A 17,804-nucleotide genomic window follows, 5' to 3' on the forward strand; every position below is an offset into this window, starting at 1 on the left:
TCTGGCCCACCCAGACACCTTCCACCCATTTGGCCGTCTGCAGGTACCTGCTCATTGTGCCAGGTGGACTAAGAGGGTGGAAGGCAGCCAGGAGCTGGAGCCCTGCATGCTGGGGCAGAAGAAACCCAGCTGCAGCTTCCCCCCTGCCTGGCTAGGTGTGATGCCCAGCATGTGTCCCCATGCCTAATACCCTTCCCATGCTAACCTGCTGGTGGGGGGAACGAAGCAGTACCCAGGCAGCTGCAGCCACACTAGGAACAGCCGCGTCAGGGAGCTGTACGTGCTGACCGGGGCTAGAGCTAGGGCCAGGCTGCCTTGGGCAGGACCAGGTGGGGCTTGGCCTCATTCAGAGCACTGTGGGGGCAGCTGTGGGCTGAATACAATCAATTTGTAGGGGAGCACCAGGAGCATGGGCCAGATCTAATCAGTTGGTGGGTTGGATCCAGTCCATAGGCTGTATTTTGCCTACCTCTGGGCTAGGCAGATCGATGGCAGCGTGTGCTGGCAGAAACTATATCAACATCACCCCATGTTAGAATAGCACCATCCTGAGTAAGTCTGGTGTCATTAGGAGCACTAGCAGCCATAGTAGCTCTTAACTGAAACGTGAAGCCTTAGAACAAATCACAGACAAAGGATTCAGCATACTTACGATCCTGGACACAAGGTGATATGGCTACCAAAGAAATAAGGAAGCACAGGCCGCCATTCACACCAAGCAGGATCTTGTTGAAGGTACAGCCATCAGAGCGTGTGTAAAAGATAGCCATCAAAACCAAGGCAGCCACAGCTACAGAATACAGGATTAGAGTGCCCAGAGCTAGTAAACCATACCACAGTTTATTCTGTTGTGTGCCTGCAGTCCTGTTTGGGAGGAAAAGAAAGTGCTAAGCATTTAAACATGTTTGTTATGAAGAAAGCTTAGTAAGGAGTGTGTTACTAGTGAGTGCTACACTGGTCTGTCTGGAGAATACACATTGCTACAGCAATATAGGTTATAACTTTGACAGAGATTACTATAGTCCTAATATTTCTCAGAGTCACCTTTAACAACCAGGAAACATTCCTTAATGTTAGCATTGATCAGATAGAACGGCTTTATACTAATATGTTTAAGGCTCAGCTATTTCCATATATGCAGCCAACTGCAATTCTGAGATCATGAAATAGCTTAGAGCAAAACATCTGCAAGTCTTTGACAAACTAGTGCATCCTGGCTCCTCCAAGGATTTTCCTGGCTGGAGCTAAGAATGCCCTTTTTGGGTCCCAGTCCATTAACAAGACTCTGGAAAACCATTGTTTGCTACCACAGCTATTTTTGTCTTGTAGCATCACAATGGTTTTGCTCATTTACACAACAAGACACTTTTCCCTCTATGTACCCTACAAGTTTTCCTGAGCCTAAATGTCCTCCCCACACAGAGATCTATTTGTGGGGAGAGGAGGTGGAGAGAGGGGGCAGATAACTTAATTGTGCTGGGTGCCATCTGTAGTAATGGGGTGTAACACTTCTGTCAATGGTTTCTATAAAATCTATAATGAGGATAGTGCCTCAGCTAAATGTCCCAGCTGGAGATTTGTTCTTAGTCAGATAAGCAGCACAGGCCATTACTGGCAGTGATAGTTATGCTCTTACAAGATTTGAGGTTTTACCCTCTCCCCCTTGAAAACACATGCCAAGGAAAGAAAGGGAGACCAGCAGGTTTAGAAGGTATTCCCAGAAACTAACGTGATAAATGGGGCAAGAGAAGCAGGCAATGAAGGCTGCAGAGGAATGGATGCAAAGGAGAATAAAAGAAGGAGATTTTGTATTTGTGTAGGTGGTGTTCAGATGTTCTCAGATATTAACAGGGTAAGGAGGAAAGGGACACCAGAGCTGTCTGGCTGGAAGTCAAACTTAGATAGAGTGTCTGTACCAGTGCATTAAAAATAAAGGAAGCTTTCAGGGTTTCAGATGGTAGAAAATGTCTGAAAAGGAAGCATCAGCTCATGTCCTTTCACAAAAGTTGGTCTGATGAGTTTTAGCATAAGCTTAGTAAACTGGTAAAACCTGCTGTACACCACGGCACACAAGGCTTGTGCCTACGCTGTGAATCCAAGTCAGTTCTTTTCTCTGGCACCATTCTGTTTCAAATCAAATGTGTTTAGACACAAGACTGATGAAGCTTGAAACAATGGGACCTCTGTAGCTTAGCCTGTTACTATCTATTGGCAACAGAATCATTCCAGTTAAGTAGAAAGCATAAAAGGGGTAGCAACAAATAAAAAGAAGAAAAATGGCATCCAGGCTGGGGAAGGAGGAAAACGGGGGAAGGGTGAGAAATCCTCCTCCATAGGAGGCTATCACACAAGTAGCTTTATTTTTATAACAGGAGGCATACAATGCATGTTTTAATACTGACTTAAGCTGAATCAAAGTTTACCTTTAAAATAACTCCATTTCAATACTACACAAGTTATTGCTTGCCAGACACATACCAGTTTTTATTCCATTTGTGTGCAAACTCCACAAGCAGGATAAGCTGAATGACTATAAAAAGGAATCCTCCCGCTGCTCCTACATAGCGCCATGCTGCAAAGCAGAAGGTCGAAAGGCAGACAAATGTCAGTTCCCACATCATGCTTGAGTGCTTTGACAGAACAATCTATGAAGTGAAGCCACTAGACTGCCCAAATATCTTTAATAACCCTGTAGATTCTATACAGAAAATGCAAAAACACCCCCGGAATAACAGTGTGGCTTTAAATATAACACAGAGCTGACTGAGGCATGAGGTTGGTGCAGCTCACCACACTTTCTAAACAAGCTTTTAGAACACCCAAAGCTACTGACCCAAAGAATTTTTGTGGGGAGATGGTTACTATATTTAGTGAGAAACTACTGAAATCCTTGTATGTGGTGCAAAAAACCCTGGAGTCAATTTATTGATGTCCTAAACCTTAAATTTTCAGGGAGCTCAAGGCTGAAAATAGCTCTTTATATTTCAATTCCAAATACTAACTATATAAAAATAAGATAAAACTCATTTATGTACACTCGTAATACTACACTGGTCCAAGACACTCCCAAAGACAACCAAAATCTTTACAGTTATTTTATGACTGGTTTAAGCAAAATTGAACTGTCACATGTGTGTTCAAGATAGTCACTGCTCACCACAACAGCTGTACCTTGATATTAGTTAGAATACCTTGTAAAAGAAGCAATAGCCCACAACCAGCCCAGACTCTTGATTTTTGTGCAAACCTCAAAGGCTTCAGAAGAAGTTTGAGCAGTCAGGCAAGATGGGCATCTTTACACACGCTCTGGGGTAAGGGAGGGGCACACTTTAATTAAAGCAGCTCTCGGGAGCCACTCTAATTAAAGCACCCACAGCATCTCATGCATTCAGCATCCTGAGCTTCAAAATGGCAGCAGGGACACTTTAACTAAAGCTTGTTCAAGTGCCCCTGCTGCCATTTTTAAATGGGGGGATGCTGAATATACGTAATGCTGCAGCTGCTGAAGCATGCTAATTAGCACGCTCTAGCAGGTTCAATTAATCTAAAGCATGTGTCAGAGCAGGCATTAGGCCTACATCAAGTATACTAATACAGGTATGTTGTCCGATCTTTTGTTGCTGAGAAGTTTGATCCTTAGACCATCCATGAATTGCTGGTCAATTATCCTCACTAAAAACTTATAACCAACAAGAGTGTTAGCAAATTTTAGCTGTGCCCAAATGTTGTATTTTATTATGACAACCAATTTTTACTTATAAAAATGAAGCAATTGCTGGTGTTTATATAGAGGACATTATATTTTATTGCTGGCATAGAAAAGGCTAGATTTTGGGCTAGTATGCATGCATGCAAATCTATGACAAAGGCCAAGCAAGAAGTGCCCACATCACCAGACTGACCAGGCAGGAAGCAGTAGCAATATGTATTTTTAACTAGGAAGACAGATGGGGAGGTGTGACAGGAACTTCCTGGGGAGATGGGGCGGGGGGGAGACCTCAATCAAAAGAGCTAGCATGTGCCAGTGTTTACACATATCTCCAAAATTAATTGAGAGAGAGAGAGAAAGAGTGCGTGTGGGAAACTGTTTTGTGCAGAAACCAAGACCTATGCTGGAGAAGTTCCTTTTCCTGTTGAGCATGATTTATTAATGGTAAAGTTGCAGTTTTTGCAACACTTGTATAACTGGAGAAAAGTAGTTCCCATATTAAAATGTGGTTTTCAGATTATTTAGGGCCCTTGTGCACATGACAAAATTGCCCCTTTTAGTGTTTTAATTGCCTCACAGTGTACATGTGCAGCAGCGTATTTTGATTGAACTGCCTTTTGTACGTTGCAAGTAAAACACATCCCATGTATTTTAGTTTCCTACATAACAATTTACAGTGATACATCTGGAGATGGTGCAGGGACAGTGCACAGGGTGCTGGAAGCCCAGGTGTGCTCAGAGAAGCTCAGGCTTGGCAGGTTTCCAGCACCCCATGCACCATCCCTGCCTTCTCCAGCTGCCAGCACACCCAGCCACCCTCCTGCAGTCTTTCCCACACTGCCCCAGGGGCAAGCCAGCCTGCTCCCAGGTGGTCCCAGGCAGCAGGGAAACGGTGGGGATGGTACACAGGGCATGCCAAGCCCAAGCTTTCCTGAGCATGCCCCATCTTCTAAAGCCCTATGCACTCTTGGATCAGGATGGGTGTGCCTGCAAGCTGGGGCAACACCCTCACAGCTAGTACCCTGCCTGGGCCGCCCCACTGAGGAGGGAAGCATTGGGCTGCCCACCACAACTCAGGGGCCGTGCAACCCAGCGGCAGCTCGCACAGGCAGGCTCCATCAAGAAAAGAAAAAAAAAAGTAGCAAGGGGCCCATTCCTCCCCCCTGTGCGGCCCCTGTACATGTCTCCCGCAGCCAGGGAGTGAGCTGCCAGCGGGCCAAGCAGCTTCTGAGCTGTGGAGGGGAAGAAGGGGGCCAGTGCTTCCCTCCATGGTGGCGGCACCCCCTGGGACTACCCGGATGGGCTGCTAGTGGGCGGGTGCTGACCAGGGGTGCTGCAGCTTCGAAGGAAAGCACTGGGGCCCACTGCAGATCTCCAGCAGCCTGCCCCACAGCTACAGGGGAAGGATCAGGCCCCTCTGTTTTTTGTTGTTTTCTTTCCTTTGGCAGACATGCCTGTGGTGAGGGGGCATGAGCTGACAGGGGCTTTCACTGTTCCATCACAGTGATGGAAGTCCCTAAATTGAAATGGTGGGTTTTTAAATTGACACAATTAAAAACCCACCATTTCAATTTAGGGAGAACTAAACCCCCGGCACGTGTATAAGCACCCTTAGAGTGCTAGAAAGGGTCACTGCAACTACAACACCATGGAATCACACCTGTCTACAAATACTTTGTAGTCCAGCATTATGTCTTCCATGCAGTCAAACAATAAGGAACTAGGAATATGCAACCAGGTTCAGCCTTGTGAACGGATGATGCAGGGATTAGAAGCATCATACAATCTGCCTTAGAACAAATGTAAATTAAAAAAACAAGCTAAATTAAGCAGTTTAGCAGACGATCCAAGATTTTTGGGCGGGGGAGAAGGTTCCTGATCTGCTCAGAGGTGCAGACACAAATCTAACAATGCACAAAACCAGGGACAATTAAGTTTTGTTTTTTGGTTATCCAATGGACAGACAGAAACAGAGTTGAGAAGTTGGGGGTGGGAGAGAAGAAGAAAAGTGACAGGAGAGGTGATTAGATTAATTAGATTTGAGTGAGTACTGAATTGCCTCCCCAGTACCAGTCCTTACATACAAGGACAGAAAAACCAGCACAAGAAACATTATTGTAATTTGACACTATTTGCACTCTTCTTGAGCCCTCAGCAGCAAGTCCAAGCACACAGAGAAGTGGGGCCAATTGTCTGGGCAGGTATGCCACACATCAGTCCTGTACCCTCTGAAAGATACTCCAATCCCCTTCCCACAACCGACCAGCTGCTTTGCTTTCTGTTCCCTGCCTGATCTGCCACTGCGCTGCCTGTTTCCTCCATGATCCATCCTGTGCCACACAGAGACTGCCCTTGTCATTTGTGGTACCCCTGCTGTAGGTCAACAAACAGATTGCAAGATCCTTCACATCCTAATCTCTGCTGATTTAGGAATGCTTTGTTTCACGCTACGTGACTTGCTGCACCATACTGGGAATAAAACAAGATCTCTTTGCAGCAAGCAGTGTTATCAGCTATCTTATGATTATGACAGAACTAATTATATAAGTTGGACAAACCAAAAAGCTGCTGTATACTCTTAAATGACTTTTCCTCCTGCTTTTGTATAAAAAGAAAGCTTACAAAACAGCAGAGTTTTGGTGTCTTGCTCATGTACTCCTTCTGTGCTTGGGCATAAGACCTCATGTTAAAAATGTCTTTTACCACACACACGGGGGTAAAAATTAAAATCTTATACAACTAAAAGCCAGCCCCATCCATTCATTCAGCTATTGGCACTGCCATTACTTCACTCTAAAAAGGGAATGCAGCTGACTCCAATAATCCATGCCATAACGCTTACACATAAGCATCCACACAGAGTGGCTCAGAAAAAGTAAACTGTAACAAATGAGATGACCGTACCATCAAGAAACGTTTTCTGATCAGGAATGAAGAAAGCTCCTGAGCACATGGCTACCAGAACTAGAAGCTTAATGAACCAGAACCTGAAAAAAAATTAAAATAAAATTAATAAAGAATGAAGAAGAATCAAAGTATCAGAAAAAATACAAGTTTTCAAAGCAACTAAGTTCTGTCTGTCTATTCCAGATAACAGCTGTACTTTTAGAGAATCCTCTGTGCTATGTGGAATCAAATCAGCCTCTACCAGGCTGAACACTCATAAAACTCCTATGTACACAATAATACACACCTGTTGGATGTAGGCCATTACAAAAAACAGAAAAGAAAGGTAGTAGGATTTTAGGAGAGATGGGGGAAAAAAATAAGCAGACAAACTAATCTTACCCATTGTGAATATATGCTCGGCAGCTTTTGCTACTGTTGATTCTGATGGTGAGTAAAAAGAAAATAAAGAAGAAGCACGCCATTCCAAAACAGACTTTGTACACTGCCGAGTACCCCACCAGCTTCTCACATGTTTCACCTGCCTGGAGGTGTTTGCACATCTCCTCATAAAAAGGAATCTGAAAAAAGTAACAATTTGACATAACACAGGTCTTTCCATAATTAAGCAAACTACATTAATATAGTTCATGTGTTGGACTTAAACATGGCTAACTACCTGCATTTAACACAGAAAAGCTAGGTTTTAATATCTCTGAAACAGTCTTGGTTACACGGGACATATTAGGTGAAAATGTAGGATACATCAGCCTGGAACAGTCTAAAGCCAGAAATGGCAACTATTAAACTCCCCTCAAATACACCCTTCTCTCTGTTGGTGAAATTGGCACCTTAATGCCACATAAAAATAAGTTACTAGAAAGGTAGGAAAATTCCATCCTTTTCCCGCAACTTATTAAATATTTGCCTTTGAGGCCTTGCCCTAACTCTAAGAGAAAAGCAAACAGCCACACAGATTGGCTTCAGTCTCACCACACTGGTGTGCAGATGAATATTCAGCGAGTGTCTTGAAAAGCAGATTTCAGTGAACTTGAATCCACCATGTACCGTCTCTCTATGTAGCCTGTATGCCACCCCCTTACTGTCAGTGCAGACCCCAAATAGAAACATTTCATTAGGAAAACATCATCAGTTGCAAAGAAAAAAGATCCCTCTATCCTCAGAGCCACCAGTGCATTGGGAGAAATCATTAGCTCATCTTTCTTACCCGAACAATATAAACATTATGAAAGTGAAGACATTTGCCAGGAACAAACCCCACATGTGTCACAAATTCAAGCAACAAAATTTCAATGCGTGTCCAGCCTAGGCTAGTTTAAAGTACAAGACATGACCTTGCGAAACATACAAAGGTTGTAGAAGATGCACTATACAGAAAAACAGCACAGCTCGAAGGTTTTGGCTTATTGTAACAGAAAACCAGATATGCAAAGTTGGAAAGGGAAAAAGACTGCATGGTTTGATTCTCGAGAGTTGTGCCCGTCACAACTGTCACACTATGGCTAGATGGCCATCTGAGCCAGAATGACTTTAGTCAATGTAAATCTAATATATAAAATATGCAAGGCAAAAGCTTACTACTCTGGGGCCCCCGAGTGCTTGCTCTGGAGAGTCACTCCTATAAACCTTCCCACTGGTACCAGTTAATCAAATTATAAGATTGATCAACAGAAGCTGAAGGCCAAAAAGAACATGCAATAGAACATGAATTCTTTGGTCAATTATGACAATACGGAGTTAAGACAAGAAAAAGGAGGGGGTTTTAGTGTACTAGAAACAAATAAACAAACCAAAGAAGGATTCTCAGCTAGGGTAATTGGCCTATTAGTAACACCCGTCTTCTCCGAGTCTTAAAATGCTGGGGACATTTCGGAGACTAGAAGTGAACTACTGTTGTGCAAGCATTCCTAAAGGGTAAATTGAATGACCAAAGTATGTAAAGGCCTGTCATTCCAATATCAATATCAGCAGTTCCACCACTTTACCTGGGATTGGACAAAGAATTAAAAGGAAAAAGGTATAGTTAAACATCAGTGAACATTGTTTATGTAAAACAGATCAGTGTCAAAGCAAAATGGTTTTTAATGAAGTTATAAGTTTGTTTGATAAAAGGTGTAACAGAATTGATGAAGCAGAGGTCTGTAAGAAATCTGACTTAGTACTGCTCATCATTTTAAGAAATGAAATATGTGCTTTAATGGGTTGTATGATGATCTTTGTCATAGTAAAAATGGAATCATCATTAATTGGATGTTTCTAGTGAGGGCTAATAGGCATCAGTTTTTAGCCTTATGCTGCTTAGAATTTTTATAAAATGGTCTGGAAGAAAAATTACAAAAGGTCTATAGTTGACATGGACTGCTGAAAGAGAAATGATATTAAGGACAAGTCGCTGATAAAGTCACTTGGATTCATTTAAGTTGTTTGGTTACGTCCAAAGTCACACGTAGGAATAAAGAATGCATGTCAGCCCTACAGGATGGAATACATATTTTAGGAAGACAGTAGAGGGAGAGGGGGGAAAAAAGCTCTGGGAGTTACGGTACTCCACTAAACATGAGCTCCCAGTGAGATGCCACTGACAAATGGCTAATATGATCCTTGAATGTATAAACTGCAGAATACTGAGTGGGAATAAAGAGGTAGCCATAGCTTTAAGTATCTTCCTGGAAAAGATATATTTGAGGAGGGCTGTTCAGTCTAACAAAGTTATAACAAGATTCACTGGTTGTATGTGGAACCTAGACAATTCCAACAAAACACTGTAAAAAGGAAGAATAATTAACTATTGGGATAACTTTTGGTTATCCCCCTAATACTTAAAGTCAAGACCGAATGTTTTTGTAAAAGATATAATCAGTTTAAACAGAAGTTTAATTCAGGCAAGTCGCACAACCTTTGTTACATAGGGCTAGATGATCACAATGGTCTCCTTCTGACCTCTCTGAATTCAGTTCTCATCTGGCAGAGTGAGGAATTATTTGTAATGCAGTGCTTCAGCACTTACAGTTCTCCACAACTCTACACTGCTCACAGGAATTAACTCTGTGCAGGACCTGAACGCTGCACAAAATGGTTAACTCTGCCAAAAGTTTTCCTGAACTAGAACAGGCAACAAAGCAGCAAGCAGGAGACCTAGGGGAGAAAGTGTGTCACTGAGCCCCCAGCCCTCTTGCTGGAGTACTGGCCACAGGGCCAGGATACAGCAGTGACTATTTCCTGTCCCTCTCAGCAGCAGGCCCAAGGACAAACAAGGTCAGATACCTGTGGCTTTCTGCCTGTGTCATTGTAGTACCTGGTTTTCAAATCCCTTCCACTTCCCTACTTCCCATTCCTCCAGTACCTGGTCCACAATTGGTTTTGCTATTTTAATTGCCTAACTGCCTGGTGTTTGCTCACTAACATGGATTTGCCACACCAAGGGTGCCCAACCTGTGGCACTCACCTGTGTGTGGCATGCAGCAGATCAGGGAAGGGATGGGCAGCACAGCAGCAGATAGGGCAGAGGAAGGGGATTGGAGTGGCACTTGGGGAGAGTGCAAGGCACAAGAGGTTGGCACCCTACTGTGCTACACTCTGTACATACTACTTAATTCTGTCAGCTGTCTGACTACCTGTTTATTTGAAGTTTAGTGCCTTCGACACCATCTCTCACCCCATTCTCATTAAAAAATTAGCCAACTGTGGGGTTGATGCCTACAGTCAGATGGGTTGCAAATTGGCTGGAGGGCCACACCCAGAGAGTGGAGGTGGACGGGTCTTATTCGACCTGGAGGGATGTGGGCAGTGGGGTCCCCCAGGGCTCGGTCCTTGGGCCCGCACTGTTTAACATCTTCATCAGTGACTTGGACAAGGGGGTGAAAAGCACCTTGTTCAAATTCGTGGATGACACTAAGATGTGCGGAGAGGTGGGCACACTACAAGGGAGGGACAGGCTACAACTAAATGTGGACAGGTTACAGGGGCGGACAGATGAAAACAGGATGGGACTCAATACTGACAAGTGCAGGGTACCGCACCTAGGGAGAAAGAACCAGCAGCATACCTACAGGCTGGGGAACTCCCTTCTCATCAGCACAGAGGCAGAAAGGGATCTTGGAGTGATTATCAATTCCAAGATGAACATGGGCCACCAATGTGAGGACGTGGTCAGTAAGGCTAACCACACCTTGTCATGCATCCACAGATGCATCACAAGCAGGTCCAAGGAGGTGATCCTCCCCCTCTATGCGACACTGGTCAGGCCACAGTTGGAGTACTGCGTCCAGTTCTGGGTGCCGCACTTCAGGAGGGAAGTGGACAGCATCGAGAGGGTCCAAAGGAGGGCCACTCGCATGGTTAGGGGGCAGCAGGGCAGGCCCTACGAGGAGAGGCTAAGGGACCTGAACCTGTTCAGCCTCCACAAGAAGGCTGAGAGGGGATCTGGTGGCCATCTATAAACTTACCAGGGGAGACCAGCGGGGAATGGGAGAGTCCCTGTTACCTCGAGCACTACCAGGAATGACTAGGAATAACGGCCACAAGTTGACTGAGAGTAGGTTCAGGCTAGACATCAGGAGGCACTACTTCACAGTCAGGGTGGCTAGGATCTGCAACCAACTTCCAAGGGAAGTGGTACTCACTCCTACCTTGGGGGTCCTGAAAAGGAGGATGGATAATCACCCTGTCAGGGTTGTTTGACCCCGGTACTCTTTCCTGCCTGTGGCAGGGGGTTGGACTTGATGATCTGCTCAGGTCCCTTCCAACCCTACCAACTATGAAACTATAATGTTCCAAAGTACTTACTTACCTATTTAGATTGTTGTCATTGAAGACAATAGGTGAAAAACTCTGTAATGGATTTTGACTGTTCCTGTGGGGAATTTCACCACCAGATCTGTGTGTGGGTACAATGATACTGGCATAGCTATGCTGGTAATCTCCCTCTTCCAGCACCATACCTAGACTCCTGGCAGCCCCAGGCAAACTTTTAGTATCAGAACCCCATTTGCCAAAGATAATGATAATAATTGGACAATGGAAAAAAAATACCATTTTCAGGCCCTTTTTCTGTCCAGGCCCCGGGTAGCCACCCAATTCACCCATGCCTGTGTCCGGCCCTGCCCCCTTCTCCCCTCCCTCCAGTAGAAAAGCCCTTAGTCTGTATGTAAAGGTCAAGCAGGGAACAGAAGAAGGCAGAGATCCCAGAAATGGCACCGCAGGGCAGTAGGAATGGTGAGTGTGCTGAAACAAAACAGGAGACTGAGAAGTCAGAAACATTAGGAAGCAGCCTGAGGGAGCAGTGCCAGTGAATGCAATGGGTAGAAGACTACAAAGCAAAAAGAAGAAAACATGGGAGGAAAAGCATGCAGGGTGTCCAAGTGAGAACCATATTACTAAACCTCTCATTCAACCCTTTGATATCCTGACTCATATACCCCTGTTTTTTGGTCTTAGTCTGCAACCTTGCTCCCCAAAGTCTAAGAGCATAGGGCTGGAATAATCTATCTTTAAAAAACCAAACCGAACGAACGAACAAACGAAAAAATCTGCTGCATCAGTCCCCTCCATTGCCTCTTTCTCCTCCATTAGTTCAAAAGTGAAATGTTTCAGATCTTTTAACTTCACCCATGATTTAGTCCTTCCCTCTCCAAGGCATAATTTCAACCCCATGCCTTGGCTCCAGCATGAGGTGACTTTTCCTTTTACTTCTTGCTCAAACAATCCTGATCTTTCTCCCATGCTGCCCTCTATGCTTAGAAAAACTCTCAGAAATTCAAAAATCCACTCTTATCTTCAAATGCTTCTAAAACTCTCCTGAGGCAAAATGTTGTCAGATAAAGATAGTGAACTGAGACCTCTACTTGATCACTTTTACTGCCACGTATCCTCATTCTGCTCCACTGGAATGTTTCATCCACCTGCTGAGTCTCGTCATGACCTAGATTGTGAGCATACTGGGGCATGTTTCTACTGCAAGTCCACACGGTGCCTTGAACAACGGGCCGTGACCCTAGATTAATGCTTCTATATGCTACTGTGAAACAAAACAATCAAATAAGCAAGCACAAACATTTGTTTTACTAGATAGACCACATTTGCTGCTGCCCTCGCCCTGACATTTTTTTAGATACCAAGTTAGAGAGATTCTGTTCCTAAGGCAAATCATTTACTACAGCTTCAGACTTGGCAAACTTATGGCCAGGACAGAAGCCAGGCTGGCAAAGAATTCAGATGGCCATGAAAAAAAAAACTCCCAAAAGAAAAAATCCAAACCACTTTAAATATGAGCTAGTTTTCATGGAAGAGTAAGATTCTTCTTATGTGAAAAAGGATGTTCAAAATGGTCTTATAAGTATCTGAACTCTACGCAGACAGGGTAGGCAGTGAGTCATATGCCATGCAGGTAACCTAATAAGACATTAGACCATGTCTGACCATACATGAGAAAAGCTGCTATTTTTACCAGATGGTTGGGCTACACAAACACTGATTAACTAGGCTGCTTACAACCCAATTTCATAAGTTGCTGAGCACCTGAAGATCCCATTGACAGCAGTGGAAGCAACAGGTGCTCAGAGCCTCTGAAAATATATACATACATCTATTTATACATACACATACACACTAAAATAAACTCATAATTAACACATTGCAACTTCCCAATCTGGACAGATTTGAAGGTACACTCTATTTAGACTGGGCTGAATTAACTGCTTAAGCCTTTGATCTTTAAACAGCTCAGAAGATAGATACTAAATTAGAGAGGAGTTAAATTAGAGCAAGCATCATTCAGATGCTTCATTTCTCATTCAAAGCCATCAAATGCCCTAAATTAAGAGAGCAATTATCTCTCCTCTTCATACTAACAGCCACTCCTTTGTGCCACTTCTTCCCACTGCTGTGTGCCAGTGCTGAGATTTCAAGGCAAAGATGTGGAGGAGAAATTTGGCACTACTGAAAGACATACTGTTGAGGGCTGCTTAGAGACCCTGAAGCATTTTCCTGTTTAGATTAGAATACTTGCTGCCAGCAACACAGGCTGTATTAAAATCATACTAACATAAAATATATTTTTGTTTTTTGTTTTTTATGAATTCGTATATTGTCTTTAGTACATTTTGATTTCTTAGATTCCAGCAAGTGCAAGTCTAATTCCTGCCAAGTAATTTCAGTATGAAGATGGTGCACATGCCCTGATAAATTAGACTGACTTGAAAGTCATTGAATCAGGGACAAACATTATGGCTCCCACACCTAATACAAAGTCTAAGCAATCAAAGCAGATGCAAAAAAAATCAGCCTACCACCTTGAACAGCTGGTTCACCTGGCAAGCATCTTCACCCAGATGTGCACTTCTTGGGAAGGCAGCTGTGAGAAAAGTTAGCTGCAACACTGAGAAAGGGCCCCTTTTTGGACTTCTGCAACCACCTTACTCAGTCAGCAAGGCAAACTTGATGTTAATTTGATTGGGGAGGAGGGAAAAAAAACCAGGCAGATTCTCATCATGTGTTACTTGATTCAGAAAAGCCAAACAAGGAACAGTGAAGGCCCAGAGAAGGGACCTGGAACCCCAAGGAGATGCTGCTCACTACTAGAGTGCTGTTCAGGAACTGGGTTACTGTGGTAGAAGTGTACATATATTTCACTACTCTACTTTTATTGTACCTCTCACATTATTTAAAGTGACTAGCTTTGCAACTCTTGCAAAATCCATGCATTTGGATTTTCAGGTATTGCATGTTTACAAAGAAGAGGCAAGGACAGGGGAGGTTAATTGCCTTTCTTGTTACAATAGTTTAAATAGAATAATGTGTTTCATTTGGGTACTGGGGGTTGAAAGGGAGGATGAGTGGGCTGTGTGGACAGCCACAGCCCCCCTGTGAAAGATGGAGGTGCAGGCTTGGAAGGAATATTAAGGCAACTGGGGGTATGGAGACTCCCCTGGTTGTGATTCATGGGAGGAGGCATGGGAAAGTACGGGAAGGTGTGGGTGAAGCTATGTTTTTGTTTTCTTTTATGGAGGGTAATACAAAGGAGTTGGGAAACAAGGCTGGGGTGGGCAAGGGGGCGAGGGAAGGAGGGGACACTCTCCTAGGAAGAGGCATTGGATCGGAAGTGGGTGGAATAGATTGCTTTTGAATTTGGGGGTGCTGGGTGGGGGATGCTTTGTTATATTTTCTTATATTTGATTCCATCCCTATAAAGTTATTTTATCCTTTATTGTAAGCTCTTTTTCCAGAAGGGTGGCATAAAAGAATGCCAGTGAGGTTGGAGCTCTTGCAAAGGATACACAAGAGCTACAGAAGAGTTTAGAGGGAGCCAGCAGGATGTCAGCTCTCAGAAGGTGGTGAGGACAGAGGATTAGCATACAGTCACCACTTAAGAGACCCAAAATCAAAAGCAGTGCAAAGTTTATAAAACTACATGGGTTGATTGTACAAGCCCAACACATCAGCGTGGTGAATTTCCAAGCAGGGGTTTACCAGAGCTGTGACAGCAGCTTGCAGAACTATTTTAAACCAGAGTCTCCTTGCTCTTGAGGCTTTAATTAAAGGTAGTTTGATCTTAACGATGTCTACTGTGGTTAGCAGCCATGGGAACATCATGATTCACACACTTGACTAGGAATGCCTTCTTATCAAAGGAATCGCATCATTTTGCATTTTAGTACCCTATCGGGAGAGGGTATAAAACCATGCTGATTAGACTGTAGTTTGATAAAACTGTTAAGTTGTGTGCCTTCAAAGAATCAACTTTCCCTTTTCCTTACTATTAAACCAATCATAACAGTATAATGCATCTTCACACAAAACCTACAAGTAACCTATAAAAAGAATGTTTGAGGGGACAGAGAGAACTTCTCATCTAAGATCAGAGTCCACTTTGTTTGCTCTTAAAGGATCTTTTTAATTTTCAGTCTGAAAAAACAGCAAAAGGGCAAAGCATTGATTTAAAAACCAAAATGAGGCAATCTTTCCTAGCAAGCCTTCTCATTGAGAACAGAACATTTGCTAAGTGCTAGATGACTAGAGCAGTTTGTTGCTGTATCAGATCACACGATGCAAATAAAGCTGACTTTATAGAAAAGCAAAAGATTGTTTATTGAAATGATTTCTACACAACAAAAGAAAGGAAGTCCATTCATCATTCTTATTCTTTCCCATTATAAAATACATTGCAACCATGAACAACTGAAGGTCAGAGACAGGACATTGACATTTGTCTCTGTAGAGGCTAAAGGACTATTTGTTCATTCTCAAACTAGAACAGTGACAGTGCACGGTGTTACGTTGTATGGTGGACTAACATCCGAAAGAGAGCCCAAGCTCCTCCAGTCCTATTCTCTAGTTCAGTACTGCATTTCTTCTCAGACAAATACCCCCTCCCCCAAAAAACCAAACAAACATGCACTTTGTTTTGGGAAGGCAGAATGAAGAAGTGATTTTCCCTTAAAAATACCATTAAGTGGCTGAATATAACAAATTACAGAATACACAACACCTTACAAAGAACAAGTTATACTGTACAAGCCCCAAGCCCACTCCGAACATGGACCCCAGGTTAGCTAGGTAGCTAACATTCTTCTCTATTTTATAGGTAGAAACTTGAGATGCAGAGATGTTAAATGGCCAAAGTTTCCTCCTACTAACATCAAACGTGTAAAAGTTTTAAATTCCTGAATTAAAATAAGTCCAGAATTGCTAATCCTGGTTCCTAGTTCTGTACTAAGAACTTTAAACAAAACTACCAAAAATGCTCCCATAAAAATGCTTTTCAAGTCTTAGGGAGGGGGAAATATGTGACCTCTGCAGTGGGCAGAGAGAGGGGTGGGGTTAGATTCTTCCCTGCTTCTGCCAGGCCTCCTTGCTCTCTGGCACAGACTGCTGTGGACTGGCTGTAACTCCAGCTGGGGACAGACTTCCCATAGCAGCCCTGCAGCATGGGCCCCCCTAAGGGGTACCCAAAGCTAGTGTCCCACTCACTGCCCTCTGCTAGCAGCTAAACAGCATTAGCTTATTTCCTTGCATATTATATGAACACTGATTTCCAGCACTTAGTGTTTTTGGGGGAAAAGTTGTATGTATTATGTGACGAAACACAGCAAGTTTATATTATTATTTATATTAAGGTACATACAAAGAGCCTTTGTCCCCTTTACAAGTAACAGCATATCATACACTCTTACTTACATGATCTTTCATTTGAGTAGCTACAGTTCTTGACATCATGATACAACAGATGAGAGTTACAAGTATGAAGTAAAGTGCATACATGAAACGGGTGCTTGTAGACTGCTTTATCTTGGGGCAACATTTGCAGCAGAGGGAGCAAGCAGCAGTACCACAGCAACAGGCCAGCTAGAAAAGAAAACGGACAACATTATTCATTCTATCAGCACTGCCACATTAACTGGACTAACTCAGCTGGGCTTAATGAAAGCACTCCAGAGATAGTAATCAGGAAGAGACGCATTATTCTTTGACAGGAGAAATGGTCTGTTTAGTTGCCAGTGAAGCACACAAACTGATCCTTATAATGCAAACACTGAGAGGGGTGGGGGGGGGAGGGAGATAAAAGTAGTTCTAACTCGTAGTTATTATTTTTTTGCATCCTTATGCAGATCAGGGTTATGGCATCAATCTCCCACTCGATCCAGAAATACCAGTGAAATCCAGTGACAAAACTGTACTTCCCCAAATATACCACCAGTAGAAGTCAAAGGATCTGCAGATCCATGGCAGCAACTTGAAATATAATAACAGCTGGCAACAAAAGCAGACAAGATGGCTTAATTTCTGATTTCAAATGGAGACTGAGTTAATTTCACCTCACAGAGTTGTAGATAAATTAGTACTAAAAAGATGAATTTCTTATGTGGTGAATTTCTCATCCCTTCATCAAAAGGATATCGTCTTTATGGAGCTAAACTTTCTAAAGAAAGAGAACCTTTAATAAAAAAGGTATTTTTGTGATTTAGTTTTTTCTGTAAAGATATGCCAAATTTTTAATACAGTACTGAAGGAAAGATTCTCTACATTCTTCAATGCCTTTGAAAGTCATGCTTTGTGATAGACAGGCATTTACTTTCTTTGCATTTAAGGCATCACTTAATGAGATGCTTGATTGGATGAAGCTGTATATCTGGGCATGTTCTTTGTTCTTTCCATTCTACAGGCCAAGTCTTTACTTATTAACACAGAAAAA

At 43.1% G+C, this 17,804-nt stretch overlaps 1 protein-coding gene across 1 annotated transcript in view; it reads right to left on the minus strand.

Annotated features, from left to right (window-relative positions):
• The window catches only part of SERINC5 (serine incorporator 5), a 59,568-nt gene that overhangs the window by 23,857 nt on the left and 17,907 nt on the right, over nt 1–17,804 (minus strand). Inside the window, exons 2-6 of the mRNA XM_014594846.3 lie at nt 16,790–16,957; nt 6,998–7,176; nt 6,614–6,696; nt 2,479–2,572; nt 653–864 (exon numbers count right to left, since the gene is read on the minus strand). Coding sequence (XP_014450332.2) covers nt 653–864; nt 2,479–2,572; nt 6,614–6,696; nt 6,998–7,176; nt 16,790–16,957 — 736 coding nt within the window. The remainder of the gene's footprint in view (nt 1–652; nt 865–2,478; nt 2,573–6,613; nt 6,697–6,997; nt 7,177–16,789; nt 16,958–17,804) is intronic.

This window comes from Alligator mississippiensis, chromosome 3 (assembly GCF_030867095.1).
Source record: "Alligator mississippiensis isolate rAllMis1 chromosome 3, rAllMis1, whole genome shotgun sequence".
Classification (NCBI taxonomy): Eukaryota; Metazoa; Chordata; order Crocodylia; family Alligatoridae; genus Alligator; species Alligator mississippiensis.